Source organism: Thermobia domestica, chromosome 14 (genome assembly GCF_964235325.1).
Source record: "Thermobia domestica chromosome 14, izTheDome1.hap1.1, whole genome shotgun sequence".
NCBI classification, from domain to species: domain Eukaryota; kingdom Metazoa; phylum Arthropoda; class Insecta; order Zygentoma; family Lepismatidae; genus Thermobia; species Thermobia domestica.
The window spans coordinates 82,325,280-82,350,133 of record NC_137467.1 but is presented as its reverse complement, the minus strand read 5'-3'; the positions used below and the strand labels follow the sequence as shown (position 1 = coordinate 82,350,133).

The 24,854-nt window shown below is 37.4% G+C and overlaps 1 protein-coding gene across 1 annotated transcript in view; it reads left to right on the top strand.

Moving 5' to 3' along the window:
- Positions 1 to 24,854, top strand: part of LOC145670237 (nose resistant to fluoxetine protein 6-like) — a 187,306-nt gene that overhangs the window by 125,500 nt on the left and 36,952 nt on the right. The window contains exons 7-9 of the mRNA XM_081738633.1: positions 17,599 to 17,762; positions 20,446 to 20,614; positions 24,343 to 24,536. Of these exons, the coding sequence (XP_081594759.1) occupies positions 17,599 to 17,762; positions 20,446 to 20,614; positions 24,343 to 24,536 (527 nt within the window). The remainder of the gene's footprint in view (positions 1 to 17,598; positions 17,763 to 20,445; positions 20,615 to 24,342; positions 24,537 to 24,854) is intronic.

The following is a 24,854-nucleotide window of genomic DNA, read 5'->3' as shown; positions in this document are numbered from 1 at the left end:
GATTCAGAGGTTAGTCTGAATGACCAGTCATTTTTTAGGACGAAGCACGACTGATACCAATTTTCACAACAGATTTTACTATAACAAAAGACCGATAATATTAGGTTCGTATGATTAAAGTGTCCGTTTCGACGGCCAGTGAAAAACTCACCTCAGCAACATAACAAGAGAGGGACTAAAGTCACACATCTAGCGTCACAAACTCTGTATGCGTCTAGCAAACAGCCTGGAGTACCCAGTCAATCAGAAGGCAATCCATTGTTAGACAGGGTCGTATAAAAGTGCACCATGAAGAATACACAATTGCGAGTGACAATTCAAACTGAAACATTCTGTACAGCAACCTAAAAAGAATGGAAAAAAGTTGAGAATGCTCCAAGAGCATTGCCAGAATGAGCTTTAAAAGAATTAAATTTTCTTATTAACTTTTACAGGCTTTATTCCAATTGAAAACTTTGGGGCAAAAACAGATTAAGTCCAAACAATGAAAATGTAAAGGAGGTAGCTTCACAACGGTTTCCACTCATCCGATTTTCTTCAAACTTGGCACATATATAAAAACCGGAAATAAATCGACACGTAATTTGTGTTTCTTTCGGAAAAGAGGTTAAGGGGTCAAAGGCCCACTTTTCAAAAATGGGCCCTCTTGATTAAAAGGGCCACATTAAAGAAACGAAACTCTACCGATGTAAAAATGACTTCAACTAGGAAATACGAATTTTGTCGTTTTTGCGAAAAAAGAGTTTCAGGGGGCAATGGCTCCCTTCGAAATGACAAAGGACCCCGCACAATTATTACGGAAATTAGATTTCGGTGGGATTGCTTGAAATCGTGATATATATGTTGTAGATATTGTGTACCTGAGAGAAAGTCTCAATGGGCGCAACCAAAACTCACTGACCATTTGGCCACTACAGGGCCACTTTTTTGAAAACAGCCGAAGATAACGATATTCTGGATTTCAGTGAAAATGACTGAAACCATGATATGTTGCAGATGTCGTGATCCTGAGAAAAAGTCTCAGTAGGCACAGCCACCAATCACTGACCGTTTGGCCACTACAGGGCCACTTTTTTTTTTTTTTAAAGAAGCCGACATATATTCTGGATTTTTATGGAAATGACTGAAACTGTGATATGTTGTAGATATTGTGATCCTGAGAAAAATTCTCAATTTGTACAACCACGCATCACTGACCGTTTGGCCACTATAGGGCCATTTTTTTATTGGACGGATAGTGATTTCAAAAAAACCGTAGACCTTTACGTTGGCGGCCCTAGTACCCCTTCTAATTGTCACAGGGAAATGAACTACCTCGTTGTAAAGGTTATGTAACTCAGATTCCAAGCCCCTCGTGCTAAACTCGTAGAAGAAGAAGAAGAAAATTCTGAAGAAAATGAGATTTTCTGTTTTTGGTAATTTGTCAAAAGCTGGCAACACTGTTACTTGTCGTACGCACGAAAAAATATTTTCCGTGTACGCCAGATATTGGGTACAATCATGTAAAAAAGTGAACGGCGAAAGTTCAATACCAAGTGAGAAAAAATTCCGAATATGTTTCCTACTAGAATCATCCTGTACACATTTTTCGAAATATTTTGGTCTACCCTGACGTCCCTAATTGGCACAGAGATATAAGACATACCTCATTTGAAAGCTTATAAGACAGATCTCAACGAGGTTACTTTTGTGCCCCTTGTGCCCAACCCGTGAAAGAAGAAGAAGAAGAAATTACAAAAATTAAGTAAAATACATTTTCTCGAAGTTGGCAACACTGTTATTTGTCGTACGCAAGAATGGTCATACACAGGGTATCATTAGTTAGGATGTTTATTTATCTTTATTGATACAACTTTTTATGCTTGTAGCTCCTTTGGAGGGAGAGTCTCCCTCCCCCAAATGCTGATGGGCGGGGGAACTAGTACATCTAACTTCTCCCCCTACCTTTCTGCTGCTGGATTCCCGATGTAAACGAAATGCACACCGTTGAAAAGTTTGATCCTTCCTAAAGAGATAGACACCTAAATCATCTCTTTAGATTAATTAGGAGCGAAGCGATGGAGGTTTAAACTGCTGGCTTAACTCTTGAGCCGTTCGTCCTGTAAAGATTAAATGAGCAGAAGGTAACAGTATTCTGGATTTCGGTGTAATTACTTGAAACTGTGATATTTTGCCGACCGTTTGGCCACTACGAGGCCACTTTTTTTTTGACAACAGCAGAAGGTAGGTCTGGATTCCGGTGGAATTGGTTGAAACCGTGATATATTGTAGATATTGTGATCCTGAGAAAACGTCTCAATGGACACAACCACCAATTACTGACCATTTGGCAACTACGGGACCACATTTCTTAAAACATCAGAAGGTAAGGATATTCTGGAATTTTGGTGAAATTGTATGAAACCAACAACCAACAACCAGGAAAGGGGTGGGGAAAGTAGCGTCTAACATCATTTAAGCATAGACAACATTCCGATGTTCAACTTGAGGGACAAGGAAAACCCTGGAAGGCACTAGACAATTTTTCTCAGGATCATGACATGTACAACGTATCACAGTTTCATTCATTTACACCGTAATCAAAAATATCGTTATACCCGGCTGTTTTCAGAAATCTGGACCTGTAGTGGCCATAAGGTCAACACTTGATGGTTGTGTCCATTAAGACTTTTTCTCACGATGAGAAGATCTACAACCTATCACAATTTTACTCATTCTTACAGAAATCCAGAACATCGTTACGTATGGCTGTTTTTAAGAAAGTAACCCTGTTGTGACCAAGTGATTAGTGGCTTGTGGTTGTGTCTATTAAGACTTTTTCTCAGGATCACAATATCTACAACATATCAGATTTCATTCATTTTCATCGAAACCCAGAAATCACTATCTTCGGCTGCTTTAAAAAAAGTGGCCCTGTAGTGGCCAAAAGGTCAGTGATTTTTGGTTGTGCCCATCGAGACTTTTTCTCAGGTACACAATATCTACAACATATTATGATTTCGAGCAATCCCACCGAAATCTAATTTCCGTAATAATTGGCGGGGTCCTTTGTTTTGTCATTTCGAAGGGAGCCATTGCACCCTGAAACTCTTTTCTCGTAAAAACGACAAAACCCGTATTTCCTACTTTGAAGTCATCTTTGCATCGTCAGATTTTCGTTTCTTTAATTTGGCCCTTCTAATTAAGAGGGCCCATTTTTGAAAAGGGGGCCTTTGCCCTCCTTAACTTCTTTTCCGAAAGAAACAAAAAAAAAATACGTGTCGATTTATTTTCGGTTTACTATACCTGTATATGTGCCAAGTTTGAAGAAAATCGGATGAGTGGAAACCGTTGTGAAGCTACCTCATTTACATTTTCATGTTTTTGGACTTAACCTGTTTTTGTCCCAAAGTCTTCAATTGTTCTATGTACTTTATTATTATTCTCATTAAACAATTCTTTTTTTTTTTTAGTTTTACGTCCCACGATTATGCTGGCTAGGCTAAAGGAGACGTTGATGATGAGCAATGAATGAAATGGTGGAATGAAGAAAATGGGATGAAACCGGAGAATCCCTTGGAAACCCACGCACCGTGTTTGTCCACCACAAAGTTCACTTGGCGGGAGGAGGGTTTGAACCCTGGACCCCATGGACCAGAGGTGAACGCTCTACCACTGAGCCACCGCGGCCCCCTAAACAATTCTTGTAATATATCTATCAATTTATAATTTCCTTGAGTACTAAATTTTTTCCACATATTTTGTTTGAGTTCTGTTAAAACATTCTCCGATTTGTTGTTTTACGAAAACACATACCGGTACTCAAAATGAAGGACTCAAAATTGAAAAATTCGCAAAATATAATCTCTGTATGACTTGCAGTTTCCGAGATATGGCTCCTCTAATCTCTCGTAATCCAAACTTTATCTGGTGAACGGTGGCCAGTTGGCCAGCGGTTACCGGTTACTATTTGTACTAAATGTATCAAATCTTGTTAGATATTGATCAACACCAATATCATCTCTCCATGATTTACGATTCCCGAGATATGCCTCCTTAAATCTCCGGAAATCGGAACTTTTTTTTGGCCAATATATCGGGAACGGTAAGAGTGACGCGAAAAGAATTCCATCACTTCTTTCAGATAGTTGTTGATGTTGTATCGAATGGAGGGCTCAAATAGAAAAAATTCTTAGATAGCAGACACACACAGACATAGAGAATTCAGTAACAAAGTTTTTAAGTTCGTTGAAAACATTAACAATGCATTTGGGTGAGGAATGGCGAATGAACGCCTCATTCGCAGTTGGTTTGTCAAATTTCGTTTTTGTGACTTAGCATTGTGAAATGAGCTCCGATGCCACTGACAAATATGTTCGGATGAGCTCGTCAGAACACTGTAGAAGCGGACGGTCGGAAAAGGGCTTGTGCCATTGCAGATGACTTAGGCACACACCATGCCACTATTGTGCAGCTGCTCCGTATAATTGGTAAGGAGAAAAGGCTGGACTCATTTATGCCATATAGTTGACACTGGCCAACAAGAATCACAGCCTTTTCTCGGTGAGAGTTTATGTAATTGGTATCCCACTTTAAGTTGTTGGTCCATGTTCCATATAACCTCGGTGCTGAAAGAGGCGCTAAACTTGAATTCAATTCAAGAATTACCGTCTGGACACTTGCAGTTCTTTGACTGTAAATAATAATCCGCAAAATTTCCTGCATCGGTTGTCTCTTCAAATGAAAAATGGATCGTCTAAAGCACGGTCAGGACAATCGTTGGATCTTGATCAATGTTCAGGACAATTTCCACCTCTACACCCACAGAAGGTTCAATTTTGATCAATGTTACATGTCTATGTGAGAGTGGTCCATCACGTCTTTCTCAGGCGAGGTAAATCATCAATGAAGACCATTATAGTGCTGAACTCCATGAAAAGCAGCTGTAACCTGTTTGCAGAAATGGTCAATTAATAAGGTGTACTCACGTTGAACGACATGCTGTCAGATAAAAGACAGTGGAGGTGCATTCTCTCGGTGAGTTGCAATATGAAACTTTTATCACCCACCGTATTCTCCTGATATCTCTCCAATTGAGTATCACGTCTTCCAGCATTTCTATCGATTCTTGGGAGGGAAGATCTTTCCTGATGATAAGGCTGTACAAAGTACTGTTGCGGACTTCCTTGCGTCGCATACTCAAACTTGTTTCTGCACGGAGTCTAATCGTTGGCTGAGTAGTGGTGCGTGATTGGAGGCTATTTTCATTAGCCAGGCTTGTTAGTTTTCATTTTTCTGGCCTTTGGAAATGCGGCAGACATTTTATCCATTCCATACCAACTTAATACTAACTGGTATCCGTCAATGGATTCGCGAGATTATTCGTATCATTAGTTCAGATTCTGCGTAAGGCATGGATATTACGTATTGCCCTTTCCCATGTCATTCCATAAAAATCTTCAATTAGTTTTTTGCTGTTTTCTTTGGGTGCATGGTGGTTCTGTAGTAAAGTTCTCATCTCTTCTACAAGGAATCCTGGGTTCGATCCTAGACCATGTAAGTTTGGCCTATTTTACCTTATTTATAGTGGACAACATCGTGTGTGTAGATTTTCTCGAAGGTTCATTATTTCTCTCCCAAAATAATATTTCACCAATTCTTTCACAATCATTCACTTCAATCATTAATTTAAAGGAAATGTCAGAGGGACTTTAAATTAACAGATTTCATGTTATTGTATTCCATCATTTCCTTTCGTCTAAAAGTCAGTATCATGGGAGAAATCTTATAATTCTCAAAGGACTGTGGACGGCGATTCGGCCTTTAGTTGAGTTGTTTGTGGTCAGCACATCAGCTTCATTTACTTAATCTCTGACTTCCTATAACTGGAGTTCATTAATTTTTAACTCAAATAGTTTCTATATTGTCTCACGATACTGGGTCGTTAAAAAGGTTGTTGAAATACTAATTATCAATTTAATAGAAGCACAGCTGTGTTGGTTACGGTCAGGCAGATATCGCAGCACCGAGCTGTTGATATTGGTATGTTAGGGCAACTCCGTACTACGTGAGAAGCTGTAGAGCGGCAGTAAGCAGTGAGCTGAGCAGATAGTGATAGTACGAAATGGCTGACATTTCTGCTTTCTCAAAGAGAGCAAATTGTTGACGCTTAGTTATGTAGTGCAAACGTGATGAAAGTGACAAGTGAGTTGGGTGTGTTGCGAGGGACGGTGTCCAATGTGATGACGACCTACAAAATTCACAGGAAAACCACATCAGCGTAGAGGAACAGTTATCGGAAGAAAACTCTCAGTGACAGATATCGCCAAGCATTATAGCGGATTGTCACTTAGAACCATCGTGCGACTGCGGTGCAAGTGACGTATGAATTCAAGCAGCAGCTTTTACATCCTGTGTTGACAATCACAGTTCTCCACAAGTTACATGACATGGACATATGATATCAGAGTTCCCACGCAAAAGCACTGATAAAAAGACCATAACGCTTTAGCACGAACATGGAACATGAACCATAGTGACTGCAAATGTGTGATATGACGAGACCAGGCTCGTATCCACGGGGAATCTGGGAGGGATGGGCCTCCCGTAAATTTTTACTGGCCCCTCTAAAATTTTTACGGTAGGCTTGCAAATGAACTATAATATGGTGATGAACTATAATATGGTTGAATCGGCTCTCCTAACTTCTATTGGTCCCCTACATTTTTGGGCTGGCTACAAGCCTGGGTCAGACGAATCATCTTTTACCTTATTTCAAACCACAGGCCGTGTTTATTTGTGACCGACGCCCAACATTGCAACTTGGCGGTGGGCATGGTGGAAAGACTACAAGGTGGTTGCATGCGCATATCGCCTGGAGCGCTGTCGTGGCTGTGACGTCATCTGGTTTGCAAGAGACAACGGGAAAAGGCGCGGCTTTAAGTGACAAGTGGAAATTCTTTGTTACTTTGTTCTTTTAAATGATATCGAGAATGCCTAACTGTGCAGTGTACGGCTGTAGTAATTATTACAGAAAAACTAAGGGAACTAATATAAAATACTTTAGATTTCCTCAAAAAGAGGGGGAATGTCTCCAGAAATGGATTTTAGCTTGCAGGCGACAGGACAAAATAAACCTGAAATATGGTAAGTTTTACATAAAAGTAATAAATGAATGCAATGTTAAATGAAATTATAAAAAAGCGATTTCATTATGTAGTTTCTTTGTAGTATTAATAGTATGTAATAATAGTATATAGGGCTACAGTAGCTTGTGTTGATTTTGCATACAAAAATCCAATAGTACGATTTAAAAAGACGAACTGTGAGGCAAGACCCGGATTCGAAATCATGAGGGAGGGCAACCGACAAAGTTGATCATTTCTATAATCATTTCCTTCTACATAAGATATTGAGACAAAATTTTCCCCACAGAGGCAGGCATGTAACTCGAGAAGGGAGGCACGATGATCTTGGAGGCTTACCTCCCTCGAGTTACGCAAATGGAGAGCTTTGAACGCGTTAAAGTAGTTCAGGTCCCATTTCATTTTGGAGGTCTGCATTCCCTGTAGCCTCGGTACCAAAACGGGACGTTGCACTTCAAATTAACTAATGAATGGAAGGTTCGTAATAACGATTAACGGTTACAAAGATATATAACAATGTATTAGATCAAGAGAATAAAGTATCCACCAACAATGTCAGGGCGACATTGTCGGGACATTTTACACTCAGATTTTGAAATTTTTGTTCATTTTAATCATAACTTTGGATAATTACATATACATATTTAGGGGCCCCCTCCAGAATTACAAAATTAAGAATGACTGCAGTTAATTTTAAAAATATGGTAGATTCTCAACCAATCAAGGAAGCACGGTGGTTCAGTGACAGAAGGGTCACCACTGGTGCAAGGGGTTCGCTTCTCGGTCAAGTGAGTTTGTGGTGGACAACATCGTGTCCGTGAGTTTCTCGGAGTACCCCCGCATTCTCATTCCACCAAATTTCACATAATCATTCACTTGCATTTATCTTTTGTCTTCTTTAGTCCACGGGACAGAAAAGAGAAAACTTATCAAGAAAATTAAGAAAATTATGTAATTTTATGGTTTATATGTTTTTAGTCTAGTTGTAACACCCCTACATCTTCTTCACCTACGCCTAGTACTTTGTTTCTTGCTTGAAATAGTCAAGTTGCAATTTCTTTGTTTGAGGTGCTTTGTATACATATTTATTTCTATATATTTTTAGAACACAATAGTATATGTAACGTTTTATTTCGTACAAATGTTTAATAATACAGTTTGTTATGCCGTAAATTTTGACACTAATATTTAGAGAACTGTCAGTTTCACCAAACCTTTTGTTCAAATACAAATTCTATAAATAAGCGATCAGCGATTTCAAATAAGATGATTTTTTTATAAATCAAACATAAAAACGATATTTAAAATATTAACTACGTGCGTCCCTGCTCAATAAAGTTTTTAACCTCCCCTGAGATTCTGACGAAACTTACGTGGAAGCAACCTCTTTAAAAAACTGTCCAAGCATGACGAAAATATATGAACGTGCATTTCTGTTTACGAAAACCATGAATTCTCCCTTGAGATATTCTCAAAATTTATATGGGGTCATCAGTAAAGAATTCTCTTTCAAGCAAAATAATAATAATAGTAAATCAAAACCGATCAATGTGTCACGAAAATATACTTGAGCATACACAAATATGTAATAATGAAATACATTAACGACACACTGTGTTATAGATTATTCAGGCCTATACATACTCGAGTGTATTACTTCAGATGTTTAAAAAAGAAAAGAAAGAAAAAACAAAATATAGTGAGTAATATTGGCTTGTTCAAGCTTCAAAGTTGTTCATGAACTGATATTGCTGTTTCTTTTTCTATTGTAAATATCTTCCTTTATAACGACTCTATAGAAAAGCGTCGTCAACCTGGTCCGTCTTGTAATATATAAGTTACGAAGCGATAATTACTTTTCTTTATGCAAGAATCAATTAAGATATTCAAAGATCATTAGTCTCACCTTTATTGCTTGATATGTCTTAAATATTCCTTTTTAAAACCGTGAAATACATAAATTCACTTGACTAGGTCAACACATAACATGTACATAGCCACAACTATCCCATAATAATCTCTTACATATATTAAAAACATTCTTCTTTTCTGTTAATTTAAAATGAACATTCTACTAAGTATATTACATATTTATGAGCACTTTTTGCCCACGGTACAGGTAAATATTATAAAAACTAAAGTATTTCGTTATAGAAAATGTCGCCCGACAAAGGGACTGAATATAAAAGTCATGAGTAGGCTTGGCTTTTATATTCAAGAACCACTGGTCTGATTAGATTAATGTTCGTACATTACATATGTTCTTTATATTTTGATCACACCTCGTATATATCTTCATTACTTTTTGGTTAACCCTCATATATATATAAAATATTAGTCATTATCATTCACATAAATACATTTACAATAAATCTTTGATTTCATTAATATTTCTCTTTTATTACATTATTATTTATTCTTTATCATTAAAAACATCGTCGCTTAGAAATATAATTAACGAGGGTGAAATACAAATTATCAAGATTACTAGTTTCGATCATTATTACAAACGATGATGTGACAAATAATATTTGTTCTTTTCGGGCGCATTGTATAACAAATAAGTTAGATGTTGCAATTGTAATGTATACATAGTAGCACTAAGATGTCCAAAATAAAGAAGAATTTCACTCAAGGTAGTCATTGAATAATTGATTTTATAGAATGGATCTTATTCTTAACATAATCTTTGATAATTAAACACAAATCAATCTGATATAAAATAATTTTTGCCTTTAACTAATTATAAATTGAATTATGATTCTTCACATTAATAAGAAAGAATAAAAATTAAACATAACCTACGTTTGAATAATCAAATGGAAGTAAATAAATTTATTTTACAGAAACAAAAGACACCTTTTTGTTATTAAATAAACACATTTTTCATTATTATTGTTATTTTTCATTCTTATTTATTTGATCAAGAATGTTGGGTGCTACTAACTCTTTAACTAGATGCATTTCAAATATTTATAACCATCGTTTTCATTATTAATATTAACACAAACTTTAAAACGAAAATTCACAAGAATCTATAACCAACATGGGTTTAACCTAATTTCGTTAACGGTAATCATGTTACATTCGCACTGGCATATGAATCTAATAAAGTGCATTGTACCGCACAATCGTGGTTAGGTTCTACATTAGGTTGTACATGTCTTTCATCGTGATTTGAATTTGGATACGAAGTACCATCTCGTGAACAATGATTATGTCTATACATAGGATTGGTAGCATCTCTAGGATTTCGACATGTATTTCTATTAATTTTGTGTCTACTTCGGTTGATTAGGTTAGGCGGATTCCCTACATAGCCTTGTCTATTTTGTTCATTTTGATTGCTAGAGTATACTCGTCTTAGGTTCGGTTCAGTATTATTCACACTTCGGATACTCAAATTCCGAACAGGGACCAAATGATCTGAATTATTCTTATTTTTACCCATTCCTGATTGTGTTAGATTCATAGCATGGTATTGAGTTTCGTAGCATTGTACAAGCATTAATAAATGACTGAAACTCATACACTGTGTGGAAAATAAGATCTGCTGTAATTTAAATGGAAGCAAATTGCGAATCGATGCAATTATTCTTGATTCCGATTGCAAGGGATTAACAACCTTTAATTCATTATAGACATTTACAACAAACTCTACAATAGATTTGTGCAATCGAGGATTGAAATGTTGATTTCTAAGAGTGGCATCTCTGTTTGCCAGCAAAAAGTCATTTTCGTAATTCGCGATCAATGCCGCTTTAAATTCCTCATATGTACTAATGTAATCACGTATTGCCTTAAACCATAAGGAACAAGGTGGGAGTAATACATGAGGTATTAATTTCATGTATTGTGATTGGTCGATAGACATTATATTGCATTCGTCTTGGAATTTCTCTAAGAAAGAACTAGCATTTTCATTGCACTTACCACTAAATTTACTCATGGCTTTGATTTCGCTCATCTTGACACTTAACTTTACCTTTCTTTTCTCACTCCTTGTTCTTGTGGTGTGATTGTTCCGGTCCGTAGCGTGCTGTGTCATGATACCATTTATATTTCGTTCATCAGTGATCTTCGGACAATTTTCCTCTAATATAATATCCTCCTCAGATTCCGGCGAAGGCGTATTTATATCCGGTGATTGGGGAAACTCGAAGCGATCACTGCCCAGATTATTGCGATAAATGTTATCTCTAGCCTGTAACGTTTTAATTTCTTCCTGCATAGTAGCCAACTGGATCTTTTGATGTTTAACGGAAGATTCTATTAACGTTAAATCCTTTTTTACAGCACAGATTTCATGATTTTGATGATCGTGCTTTTCTTGACACTCATCGGCTAACCTTTTTAACTTCTCTTCAAACTGCGAGGATATGTCGTTCATCACCTGGACGATTGTTTGTTTCGTATCGTCTGATTTCAGTTCTATCCGTTCTATTCGTTTACTTAATTCTTCATACTGCTTGCTAGCTTCGTTGAATTTCAATTCTATCTTCTGTTCCATGGTCTGGTTAGCTTCATAGAACTTCTGTTCCATGGTCTTGTTAGCTTCATAGAACTTCTGTTCCATGTTTGTGTTAGATTCATTGAGCTTCTGTTCCATGGTTTGTTTTATCTCAGTCGTCATTTGCATAATTTGTCGCTGCACAGCTAACAAAAGTCGATCCTCAGATGACAAACTTGGTGTTGCACTAATTTCACCTGGATTACTGGTATTTGATTCCTGTTGCACAATTTCACTATCCATTATTCTTGTGATGACCTTACCGCTTCGTAATACGGTTAAGTTTGTATTCATAAATGGTAATATCAAAGTAAATTCAGCCCTACTTTCCTTCTTCGGGAACTGAATTTTCAAAAGTCCCGGGTTTGGTAAACCAAATTTTTATAACGACTCTATAGAAAAGCGTCGTCAACCTGGTCCGTCTTGTAATATATAAGTTACGAAGCGATAATTACTTTTCTTTATGCAAGAATCAATTAAGATATTCAAAGATCATTAGTCTCACCTTTATTGCTTGATATGTCTTAAATATTCCTTTTTAAAACCGTGAAATACATAAATTCACTTGACTAGGTCAACACATAACATGTACATAGCCACAACTATCCCATAATAATCTCTTACATATATTAAAAACATTCTTCTTTTCTGTTAATTTAAAATGAACATTCTACTAAGTATATTACATATTTATGAGCACTTTTTGCCCACGGTACAGGTAAATATTATAAAAACTAAAGTATTTCGTTATACCTTTGAATTCACTTAGCTTAAGCATTGATTACATTACTTTTAAATAATTATTGCTTGTACTAAAATTTTTACTTCGTTGAAGATCACTATAAATAGAAGAGAAGTTTGCGTGTAAGATACCAGCGAGCAAGCGCTTGTTAAAAGTTCATCTGACTCTCGCTGGCCACGTCTGAGACCAAGATGACGTCATGCGCCAGAGCGACAAGAATGTAGCACTGCATTGCATCCACCTTGTGGCGGTGGGTCTGTGATGCTATGGGCTGCAATATTCTTTTTCCTATTCTGGCAATAGCCACTACTGTTAATGTACTTCTTTACTACACAAACCCCCTTTACAATCGCATAACATAATGTAAGAATAGAACATTGTGTATCAGGAGCTAATATTAAGGACTGCATGACGTGAAGAGATACAATTATGTCAATTAATGAAGCGATCCTGATATTATCCAAAAAAAAAAAAAAAAAAAATAGAGATACTTGGCAACCTTTGCGTATTGAATCAGGTATGTGCCAATCTTCACGATAATGGTACGCATACTTGATAAATCTGCAATAAAAATATTGTAGCAAACAGCACCAAAATATAATCGCACTTGTGGAAAACTGCACTCCACCAGTTGCAGAAGAAAAATGGGTATCAACAAACGAATTTTAGACCGGAAACCAGCAACCTCGATTTACAAGGCTCTTTTCAATGTCATGTAAGACGTCTTTGTTAGTAGGGTCTCCAATATGGAAATTGAACTTCGGTTCTTTTGAGATTAATGGGATAAGCTTTTCGACTTTATACAGGGTGTATGTAAAGATCATTTACAACGCTTGGGAGAAGAATCTGCACATGAAAACAAAGAAAAAATTTATGTGACATTTTGTTAAATTCGGCGTCATTTCCGCGTTACAAGCTGTCGCAAAGGGTGGCAAAACGACGTGTGACACCTCACTACGGACAAAGGAAAGATGCAACAGCAAGCAGTTCCAAACAGTGTCGAGAAAGTAATGGGTGTCAGGAGCAGGGCGGTGGGGACGCGGCATAGGGATTTTTTTAAATGGGATACTGATGTGGACTGACTGACATGTGGAAAATGGATCCAGAAGACGAGAAACGGTGAACCACGCATGTATGATACATAACCGGAGCCACCGAGAGTGATTAGTGGTACTACCGCAGGAGCCAAGGAGCACTTGCTCCCAACAGGAAACTTTTTCTCCGAAAGAAAAAAAAAACAATGTACTGGAATACATTGGTAATGCGAGCAAGGTATTACCCAACCATAACGCAGTTTGCTCTCCCGCTTTTCCGACTACCGCTGTCAATGCCGAAGAATTCTTGTTGAATATTTGGTCGAAATTGTCTTGTTTGCTAGTGAGTGCCGTGAGAAAAGCGATTCCAACCGGAAGGATGTAGCAATAGGTTGAGACTTTTATTTTAAGTCTAACTGGCATCTATGGCCTATGCCGTGGGAAATGATAGAAAAAAGTAGCTGCCGAGGCCATGTTATAGTCCATATTCTCCATAACATAGGACCATCCCAGCATTCACCTGGCGAGACTAAGAAAAACCTTGCGGAACCCCAGTCAGGATGGTCGGACCAAGAATTGCAGACCTTCCGAATGCAACATCATGTTCTATTAAAAGAGCTACGGACCTGCAACAAAAGGTATAAATACATCCACACTAATCATTTTTCGAAACATAACACTAAACACTCTACTACCGAGATGCAAGACTCCCTTGCATCCCATTACGAACATCATGGTCCGTACTTAGTGCTTCGTAGCAGCTGGTGTAAAACAGTGTTTGCGAATTACTGTACTAAACTGTTGTGTGTTCTTCGGAACAGTGTATGGTCCGAACTGCCAAACGCTGTTTTGACAAAGCTTCTTGTTGGTGTCCGCGCATGAGATCCGCTAGGGGTGCTTAACATAAAATCAGGAGTTATGTATGAGAGGTTGATACGAGAGAGCGTAACACACTGTTGATATGCCTGCCAGTGTTTCGTGTTCCAGCTTGGAATAATAGTTTGGGGTATATGGTTGAATTGCCCCAAGGAGTACAAGTGTTGTATTGTAATGTTTCAGTTAATTGCTCGTGTTGAAACAGTTGAAAGGATGTAATAATAGAATAGTGACTCTGCAAGAGGAAGTGAAGTTACCCATTGTTGTTAGCAAGTGTGAAACACAACAATGGCGGACTACTCCACTCAGGAGCTTAATGATATGCATATCGTATATTGCCGAGGTCCTTCAAAATAGCCGTGCAGCACGTTGTCTGTGTCACGCACGGTTTTCGATAGACGGTTACCATCACATGTCTTCTTTCAAAGACTTGATGTTTGCGTCAATAAAACAGAATCTCTATTACCCAGTAGTGGGACCGGGAAAGACCTCGAACTGTCCGCGTGTACAATTCTGACAATAGCTATAGAAAATCCGCATGCAGTCGTTATTCAACATTATCAACGGAAGTTCGGCGTGAACATGTGGTGTGGCATAGTAAATAACCATTTGCTAGGACATGTTGCCCCAGCGTTTTTGTGGTCCGATGTATCGTGTGTTTTTACGTGATATACTGCCGGAACTCTTAAAGAACTTACCATTGGAAACTCGATGTAACATGTGGTTTCTACATGAGGCACTCCCGAACATTTTGACGAAGGAACTATGGCTTTCCTTGCCGATGTGTTTGGCGTTCGTTGGATTTTCAGAAGTGGATCTGTACTGTGGCTACCTCGATCCCCCGTCCTCACACCGCTGGATTTCTTTGTGTGGGAGGAAATGAAATGATTGGCCTGAGAGACGTCGGTGCCAACTAAGGAGAATCTCCTTGCTGCAAGGGCGCCAATTTCTCTGTAAATTTGGTGGCTCATTCAGATGCAGAAGGATATATATATGATATGCAGATATATATATGAGGATTTTAAGACAAATTGCGTTCAAATTATTCCAAATGTTGTATACCTTAGGGGGGGCCACATGAGCTTTGGGGGGATTCGGCCCCATGATCGGTGCCTTTGTCTTGCTCGTGTAATTGCAACTGCAGGGGTAGTTGTAGATTGAACTGTAGAGTGTTTGTTCGTGGGGAATATCTTTCACCATTGTTCCTTGCCAGGGGCGTAAATAAGGTCCCCACAGACCCATCGCGGGGTGGCCCAAGCCCTCACGGGGCCCCCAAATCTTTAAGTAGGACATAGAGAAGGGGCCCCATTCCACGTTATCTGTGGGGTGGCCCCCAAGCCCTTAGTTACGCCACTGTTCCTTGCTTCCCATATCTAATACTCCAATGGTATTTGTAGTTCTTCCATGTTCGGTAGTAGGCATAATGACCAGCTTCAATTGTCCGTGGTTTGGAATGCTTGCGGCTTGACACTTTTATCACGAACATAAATGAAGCTGTAGTGAGCTGTATTGGGTCATAAGTTCGCTATTACGCATTACCATTATGCCTACTACTGCTTACCTGTCACTATGTGCGTGTTTCCAACGTTTTCCTCCATAATTTATTCAAGGATTTCGCCGTTCCTTTGGTGAAGTCTCTACGCACTCTGCACTGCGCACAAATGTTTACAGCATTGTCTTCTTCAAGTGTAACTTTATCTGTTTTCCTTTTACCCACTTTTGGTATGTTCACTCCTTCTTACCCTACGGCTGCTTTCTACCAATACCAAGCGACTTGCTCACGGCTCTCGCTTGCAAACTATTTCGGCAAAACTTACGAGCATTCATTGGCATTGGCAGTGGTTGTCTAGGGGTGGGGTAGACTGCGTTATGGTTGGGTAACACCTTGCTTGCATTACCAATGTACTCCAGTACACTGTTTCTTTTTCTTTCGGAGAACAAATTTGCTGTTGGGGCCAACTGTTCCTTGGTCCCTGCTGTAGCGCCACTGACCTCTCCCGATGGTTTCGGTTATGTATCATACATGCATAGTTCACCGTTTCTCGTCTTCTACATCAATTTTCCGCATGTCTGTCTGTCTGTCCACATTAGTAACTCCCCTTTGAAAAATTCCTTATACCGCGTCTCTACCGCCCAGCTTCTGACACCATTGAGTCATTAGGCATTACTTTGTCTAAACTGTTTGGAACCGCTTGATGCTGCACCTTTCTTTTGTCCGAACTTAACAAAATGTCATATAAACTTTTTGTTCGTTTTCATGTATAGATTCTTCTAAGCGTTTTGAACGACCTTTAGATACACCCTGTATATATCAAATTGAAGGCTTATATGCTATGTAAAAAGAAACAGCACCCCATTGTCTGCTTGTCAACGAAGACACTCAAGTTTATCTGTAAATCTATTTAAAAGCCTTTATATACTATTGCAACCATTACAATAAATATGTCTCAGTAGTAACATGTCTTGTCCCGATTCATTTGATTTTGCGAACTTTTTTGTACTGAATAGTGTCCATGGGTGTCCATGTTGCACGTAATCTATCCAGGCGCGCACCAACGGGGTGTCCACTGGGTCCGGATCCCTTCGAACTTCCTAATGCAACATATATTTGTTCACTTTTTCACATACTTGTTTAACAAAGAAATGATTGATGTATCATAAAAATTTGATCTTACACTTCATCTCTTGTACTTTTCTTCTTATAAAAATAATCTAGTACTATCATTTGTCCCCTCAAAATATAACTGGAAGTATTTTACTATTACTTACCGTCTTTTCAGATGCAGAATAATATTTGTTCAATACTACATAGATGTAGTGGTTTGTATTATGCTGCCAAAATGTCTTGAGCCGTGGCAAAAATGCGAACTAAAGTTCGCACCCTGACACACCCTTGCGTTGAGCCAATAAGGGTTCAGCTGTTGCTAAGCGAGAGAAAGCGAGTGGAATTCATTCAAACGATAGCAGCGCTTGCAACGGAAGACTAGGGATCAAGTCAATGCGTTATAATAATAGTACTGGATTCACCCCCTCTCCCCAAAGCTAGAACCTCCCAGAGGTTCTCCCAACAAAAATTTCTGACTGTGCGCGTGAATCTGTCCCAATAGTATCCTGTGCTGTCCCGATTCATCTTATTTTGTAAACTATTTATATTAAATGGTGTTCATTGATATCTATATTAAATACATTTTAACATAAAACATTGCATTTATATAGACCTTCACTTTTAAAGATGAAAATCAGCTAGAATATGCTAAGTTACGTATCTTTCTCGTTTTCAACTATTTAATTTCTTGTTTTGTATACTTTCAGAGTGCAACTAGTGGCAGATGGACTTCAATATTAAGAAGCGCAATTTTGTACACAGATAGTTTTATATTCTTAAGTGGTCTTCTATCAGCCTACACAATGACCAAAGAGTTAGATAGGAAAAAGAAAATTAATATTATAAACAAATATATTAATAGATTTGTCAGGTAAGTAAAGAAAAATGTGGTTTCAATTTTCTCATGAAAAATGCTAAATTAGCTAAGAGAGAATTCTAAAATTGTAAAATTCATTTGGTCTCAGTCTAGGAAGTGAAATCAATGTTGTAATATTTCTTAAATCGTACTAACTGTATTTATAAAAAATCGAAAGCGATCATACAATTCTCTAATTTCATATCCATATCGTACATATTGTGTAGCTCAAAGTCGCTCAAAGAAAACTCGGCCACAAAAGTAAACTACCGTTTGTGGACTTTTAAATGACAAATTACTATCATATATTTGGATCAGTTATGAAACATCGATTTATGAAATATGAGCAAAAATCGCTTGAGTTATTTTTGAAAAAATCGTCGGCAAAAGACACACTTTTTAAGATGTAAATTTTTCACGGGAAATAAGTTATACTATATTGTTAGGTAATTAATGAAATATTTATTTATGAAATATGAACAGAATCACCTGAGTCGTGTTTGAGAAAATTGTCCGGGAAACCCCGCTCTTAAGAATAAACTACCCCTTCTGGATTTTTCCTAGCAAAATGACTTATACCGCATTATAGGGTTGTTAGTGAAACATTGATTTATGCAAAATGTCTCTAACGACTTATATGCCAAGGTCGTTAGAAACATTTTCGAAAAAGTCGCAAGTTTTGATCTTCACTCTTCAGTGAACAATCCTTATTTTGGGGATAGGAAGAAAATTCAAAAACACACTCCTGTGAAATTTTATATAAAATACCTTAAGTTTTAAATTTGCTCTCAATACGTTGCACGGTATGGCTTTTAGATCAGTTAACATTGGAATAAAAGAAATGAAATCTTTGAGTTTTACGTCCCACGGTTATACCGTGTGAGCTAAAGAAGACGATGCTGTTAAGAAATTAACGAAATGGTGGGACAAAAAAAGTTGGAAGAAACGCGAGAACCCCGAGAAAACACACGCACTCGGTGTTTGTACACCACAAATCTCACTTGACGCAAGCTGGGATCGAAACCAGATACCCACGCACCGGAGGTGAAGGCTCTACCACTGAGTCACCGCGTACCTTGGAACGAACAGACGTACAGATAACCAAGTATCTGCCTTTTGACATGTAGGTTCGTGAAACGTGTAAATCCGCTGAATATGAAATCTCGTATTCGATTTTCATTTTTTTTTTTTTTTTTTTACGATCACTATACTTTCTTCTCCCCCATCATTCCTCGAAAGTAAAGATTTAAGAAAATAATTTTCTTGAAAACAATTGTTTTTTTTACTTTTTAGTACAATTTTTGAAGTATGTTGAAGGGATCCAGAGATAGGTAAGAAAGAAAAAAGATTTCAGGTAAATGAGTTGAACTAACGGAATTGTAATTGATTTCTTTATCATTTAAGAATAAAATCGTCCTACATGTTATAGAAATGAGAAATGCAAAAATGTTATAGAGACTATATGTACTCACCGGAAGAATACAAATATGCAAGTAGTTAACCCTAACGTAACCAAACTAAACCAAACCTAAATTAACCTAATCTAAACTAACCAAACCAAACCTAAACTAACCTAATAACAGAAATAAGCAAAATTTTATATTTTTTTTTCGAAAATAAGGCTGAACAACTTTAACTAAACATAGGCGGAATTTTTATTTCCTATTTAAAGTTTTTTTTTTAAAGAAAGCATATTTGAAAAATACTTTTTTTTATTTAATTTTATATTTATTACATCGTACTTGAATACTCTCTGCACCCTTTTCACCTACTACAGTTCTTTCCGCTCTCGTCTTTGGTGCGAGCGGTCCTGGGTTCGATTCCTGGTGGGGATACTCCGTCGAAAAAGTGTAAAAAGCTTTTTCAAGCCATACATTCTGGATGAGATTTTCCTCATTTTCACCAGGCAAATGTCGGGATGGTACCTAACATACAGGTCCCAGGACGCTTTTTTCCTTCCCCCTTCCTTTCCTTTTATCGGTTAGTGTGATCGCCGAGGGATCTCATCCCTTCATACGTGACGAGCTAACATGGCCATAGATGCCGAATACCCAGAAATCTAATTCCTAATCCTAATCCTACAGTTTTTTTTTTGCCTCCGATTCACGTTGTTCCTTAACGGTCTTCATTACAGCGAAATTAAACTACCGCTAATTTTAGAGTCTTTCTGTAATACCTTCAAAACAAATGAAAATATTCGAAAAGAAGAAACGTAGTGAACTAGACAATACTATTTTGCATGTGATACCTTTACCACAATTCACCTATCCGCTTTTAGTATCCCGCTATTTACAGAACCCGCAAAAAAAAAAAAAAAAAAAAAAAGAAGCTAAATCTTTCTACAGTAACAAATCGAAAGCAGATAGATGAGTTGTAATAACGGTATCACATGCAAAATCGTATTGTTTAGTTCACTACGTTTCTGCTTTTCGAATATTTTTAATTGATTTCAAGATATTACAGAAAAACTCTAAAATTAGCGGTAGTTTAATTTCGCTGTAGTGAAAACCTTTAACGTCTTCTGTTTTAATTACCTTCACATCTATATGTAATAATTATTAATAATGCGTTTAATGTTATCTTTGTCTTAGCATAATAATTATGACTATTACATATCGTATATCACACTATATGCATGTATGAAATGAAATGTAACAAAAGAAATAATGATGAAATAATTTGTTCCTTCTATTTTTAGGTTAACACCTAATCTGCTGGCTGTGATTCTGTTTTCTACATATATTATAAATCACCTTGGCAGTGGGCCACAATGGAATGTCGTTGTGAAACAGTATTCAGATCTTTGTCAGCAAAATATGTGGAAGAATTTCCTTTATATTCACAACTACTTTGGATTCGAAAACATGGTTAGTTATTCTCATTAACTAAATAACGGTTGAGTCTTGAATTATACATACGTTGGATGCAAATAACCTTCTTTAGGATTCATAATGGCAGGGACAGTGGTCAAAGTGAGACCGTATGGTCTAATATGCCATACTGCCTGTGGTTTTTCAGTGATCAAGACATACCGTCACGGAAGAGTAGATGCTAAATACCTTTAATAAATCCATTTTTATACACAGTAATGAAAGAATAGCAGTTCACATAAAAATATTTGATTTCTTATGCAAAAATAATTTCTAAGTTGACAACACCGACGTTTTTTACCTTTTCTCTACCTCTTGTTTTTAAAATGAGATGTCTTCAAAGAAGTTCATCTAGTTTATATTTTGATATGCCATATTGAATTGTTTCTTTCGTATGTATCTGTGTGTCTTCTTGTCTTAATTAATATAAATGTATTTACAGCATGGGCGAATTGGGTTATCTGTTGTGGGGGCGGATCTTACGGAGGTTTGAAATACCCCATATTCGAGTAGGGGTCCAGGAGTTTTCCACAGGGAGTTGTTTATATAAAAAACTCGATTTTGGAGTATTTTGTGTATAATTCTTTATAATACAACATAAGAATATATTTTTTATTTATTTTTCCCCCCAGAAAGTTAGCGATGGATCAAAGTCTCTCCATGCCCTTCCCCATTCGTAACTAAAGAGAAGCTCTCCAATAGTTTTCAGTCATTATGTAAAAAGAAATGCAATCTTTTAGACAACATACCCTCACTGTATTTCAACATTTAGATAACTGATATGTGGAGTCAAAATTGTAATAAAACATACCGCCTTTGCTTTTTTCGCGGGTGTAGCCACGGGGGCACCCATCAGGGCCAGGCCCCCCAAATGATTTCTCTCAGCTTTTAAAACATCATCGTAAGATTACCTCACTTCAGTCATTTAAAAATGACGAAAAACAACGTTTTTAATTAGTTTTCAGTTTCGATTTCATTCGCTTTTTTTTTTTTTTTTTTTTAACTACTTGGTGTAAAACAGGAAGTAAGATATAGCTGTTAACAAAATAATTATGGTGTTTTCAGTCACGAGTAATAAATAATAAATATTTTTGTCAGGAAACAAAGAAATAAATTAAATTTCAAAGAAAATCAGTCTTATGTAATACGTTCTGTTTACAGCGGCTTAAATTAAAATAGTTATGGACAAAGGTATAACGTTTGGTCCGGGGCAGTAGTAGCTACTTGGTTAATCCTGGTACCGCGTACATAATATTTATGGAGAAAAAAAAGCTAGAAAAAACAATATTTTTAGGTTTTCGGACCGAAACCAAAAGTTTTTGTTTTCTTCGGGCCTCAAAATCGCTAGATGTAAATTTTTTTTTTTTTTTTTTTTGCTTTGTAGATTGTAGCTGCCCCACCTCAAAAACAATAGGCTCTTCCTAGATAAACCTGTTGGCTACACCCTTGCATAATGGAAACATTGCTGATGCAAGTCGAGAGTTATAACCAGTTCGTAATAGAAATAATAATGCTAATTCAAAATTCCAGAATCTAAGCAATTCATAATAGAAATTAAGTTGATACAAAAGTCTAAATCTGGTATTATAGACAGTAAATAATGGAAATCATATTGATTTCAAAATCTAAGCTCGCACACACACTATCAATATTTATTTATTTATGGTCTTTTTTAGTGCTTCACACACACAAAACATACCATTTATTCATGGTATTTTCTAATATTTTACAAAAACTCACTATTTATTTGTTTATATTCTTTTGTAGTGCTTTACACTGAGCAAAAGAACGTAAGTGGTGTACGTAAAAACTTAGGTTGCATGTGTAAATCCTGTACTTTTTGAACCTAACGTATAGCAAACGTATAACTGAAACAGTATATTTTGTACGTACTTTCCGTATAATTGTTCCGAATAAACGTATTTTCCGTACGAACGAAAGAACTCCATGTAGGCGGTCAGGATCTCACATACAGATGGACGTATGTAACATATAGCTGACTTATCTACCATACGTATTTGTATGTAATATATGGAAGACTGTTAGGTGTCATACATCCTGCAACGGCATGATGTAACATTTAAGCGGAAAAATATTAGCATATGGATAACGTATTATCTGTACTGATTTCCGTAGTAAAGATAAAGATTTTGTATATTTGTACAATATACCGCTGTAAGGATAAAGAATTTTTCTCAGTGTACACTCACAAACATACTATTAATTTATGGTATTTTACAAAAACTTACTATTTATTTATTTATAGTCTTTTCTAGTGCTTTACACACATAAACATACTATAAGATAACCCTGTCGCTTTTTGTAGAGTCCCATTGGTCCTCACACCGTAGGTTGAATGCGAATGTAGATAAGGCAAAGGTCAGTTGTTGGTGTGGGTATAGCCAACATACTACCTGGTTGTAGCAGTTCAGTTAAACCGTGAACTTGCGTAAGGACACAGTGAACATGGGACCTCCACAGAGCGTCATAATGACGTGTATGATGTAAGAGTTCAAACTGGGGTCAAACGCCGCTCCAACGGGGTGGAAAATATGCCAGGCCTTTTGCGAGGGTGTCGTGACTACGCGGACAGTGCAGCGGTGGTTTAAAAAGTTTAAGAACTGTGACGAGACACTCGAAGACTCACCACGTGCCGGAAGACCAACACATGTACAAAATGATCTTCAGGCAGCGATTGAGACAAACAGTGGCCAGACATGTGAGGAACTGGAACTACAATTTAGTGAGAGTGGAAAAACCATTTGGCAGCACCTCCATCAACTTGGGAGCACTACAAGTTGGATCGGTGGGTCCCACATGATTTGACTCTGAGCCAGAAGGTAACGCAAGCAGACACCTGTGTTTCTTTGCTGTCTCGTCTGAGGAAGGAGCCATTTCTGGACAGGGTGTAGACATGTGATTAAAAGTGGGTCCTGTACGAAGCTCCACGGTGCCGTTATCATTGGTTATCATCCCATGAACCTATTCTAAAACAGCCGAAACCAGTACTGTACCAGAAGGTTCTCTTGTGTGTTTGGTGGACTGCTCGCGGCATCGTGCATCGGGAACTGCTACCAGCTGGTCAGAGCATCATTGCAACTATGTACTGTCAGCAGTTGAGTCGTGTTCAAGAAAAACTCAAAACTCTTGAGCCAGCACTTCTGAATCGAAAAGGAGTCGCCCTGTTATAGGACAACGCTAAGTCCCACGTGGCTAGAATGACCCGGGACACCATTGTACGCCTTGGATGGAAAACACTATTGCATCTGTCATATTCCAAAGAAATTATACCGTCCGATTATCACCTGCCCCATTCCTTGGACAATCACCTTAGAGGACGCAAGTTCAAATCTCTAGGAGAGGTGCAAAATGCGCTTGATACCTTCTTCGGTTCACGGACCAGCAAGTTCTACCGCCATGGAATCCACAGTCTTCCAGAACGTTGATAGAAGGTCGACAATGCTGAAGGGGACTATTTTTGATATTCCAGGTATGTCTTAGGTGACATATTTATGTTCGAAAGTGGTGGGTGGAAAAGCGACAGAACTTTCTTGGTTATCTTTATATTTATTTACTGTATTTTCTAGTATTTTACGAAACCTCCTATTCATTTATATAAATATGGTCTTTTCTAGTGCTTCAAACACACACATTTATTATTTATTTATGGTGATTTCTGGTATTTAGCACACACTCACTATTTATTTATTTATGGTCTTTTCTAGTGCTTAACACACACTCATCAGCTGGGAATTGATATGCAATTGTTTGTTGTGTCACCATTCATAATCTACATACTGTGGAGGTGGACGAAATTGGGATCCGTCTTAATCGCTGGCCTCATTATCTATTCAACTATTCTACGATACGTTGTCACTTACACCAGAGAACTTTCGGCTTTTATTTATTTTGGAGTCAAGTAAGTATTCAATCAGCTGACCTCAGAAGCAGCGGCGTATGGAAGGGGATCACCTTCTTCCTTCAGTAAGATATTATAGAGAAAAGACACATTTATCATATTAAAATATGTGCACAAAAATCATGTGTGTTCTGAAACGTACTGAGCTTGAATGCGTGAAAAAATTCTGTGTGTACCACTGCTTTGAAGCATAGGCTTCCTGTCATCTAATACATTCAAGTGATAATATACAATCAAATGCTTGTGTTGGTGAATAGGTTGTGCTAAAAGTAATACTTATGTTCAACAATGAATGATGATCTTTTATCTTTGAAATAG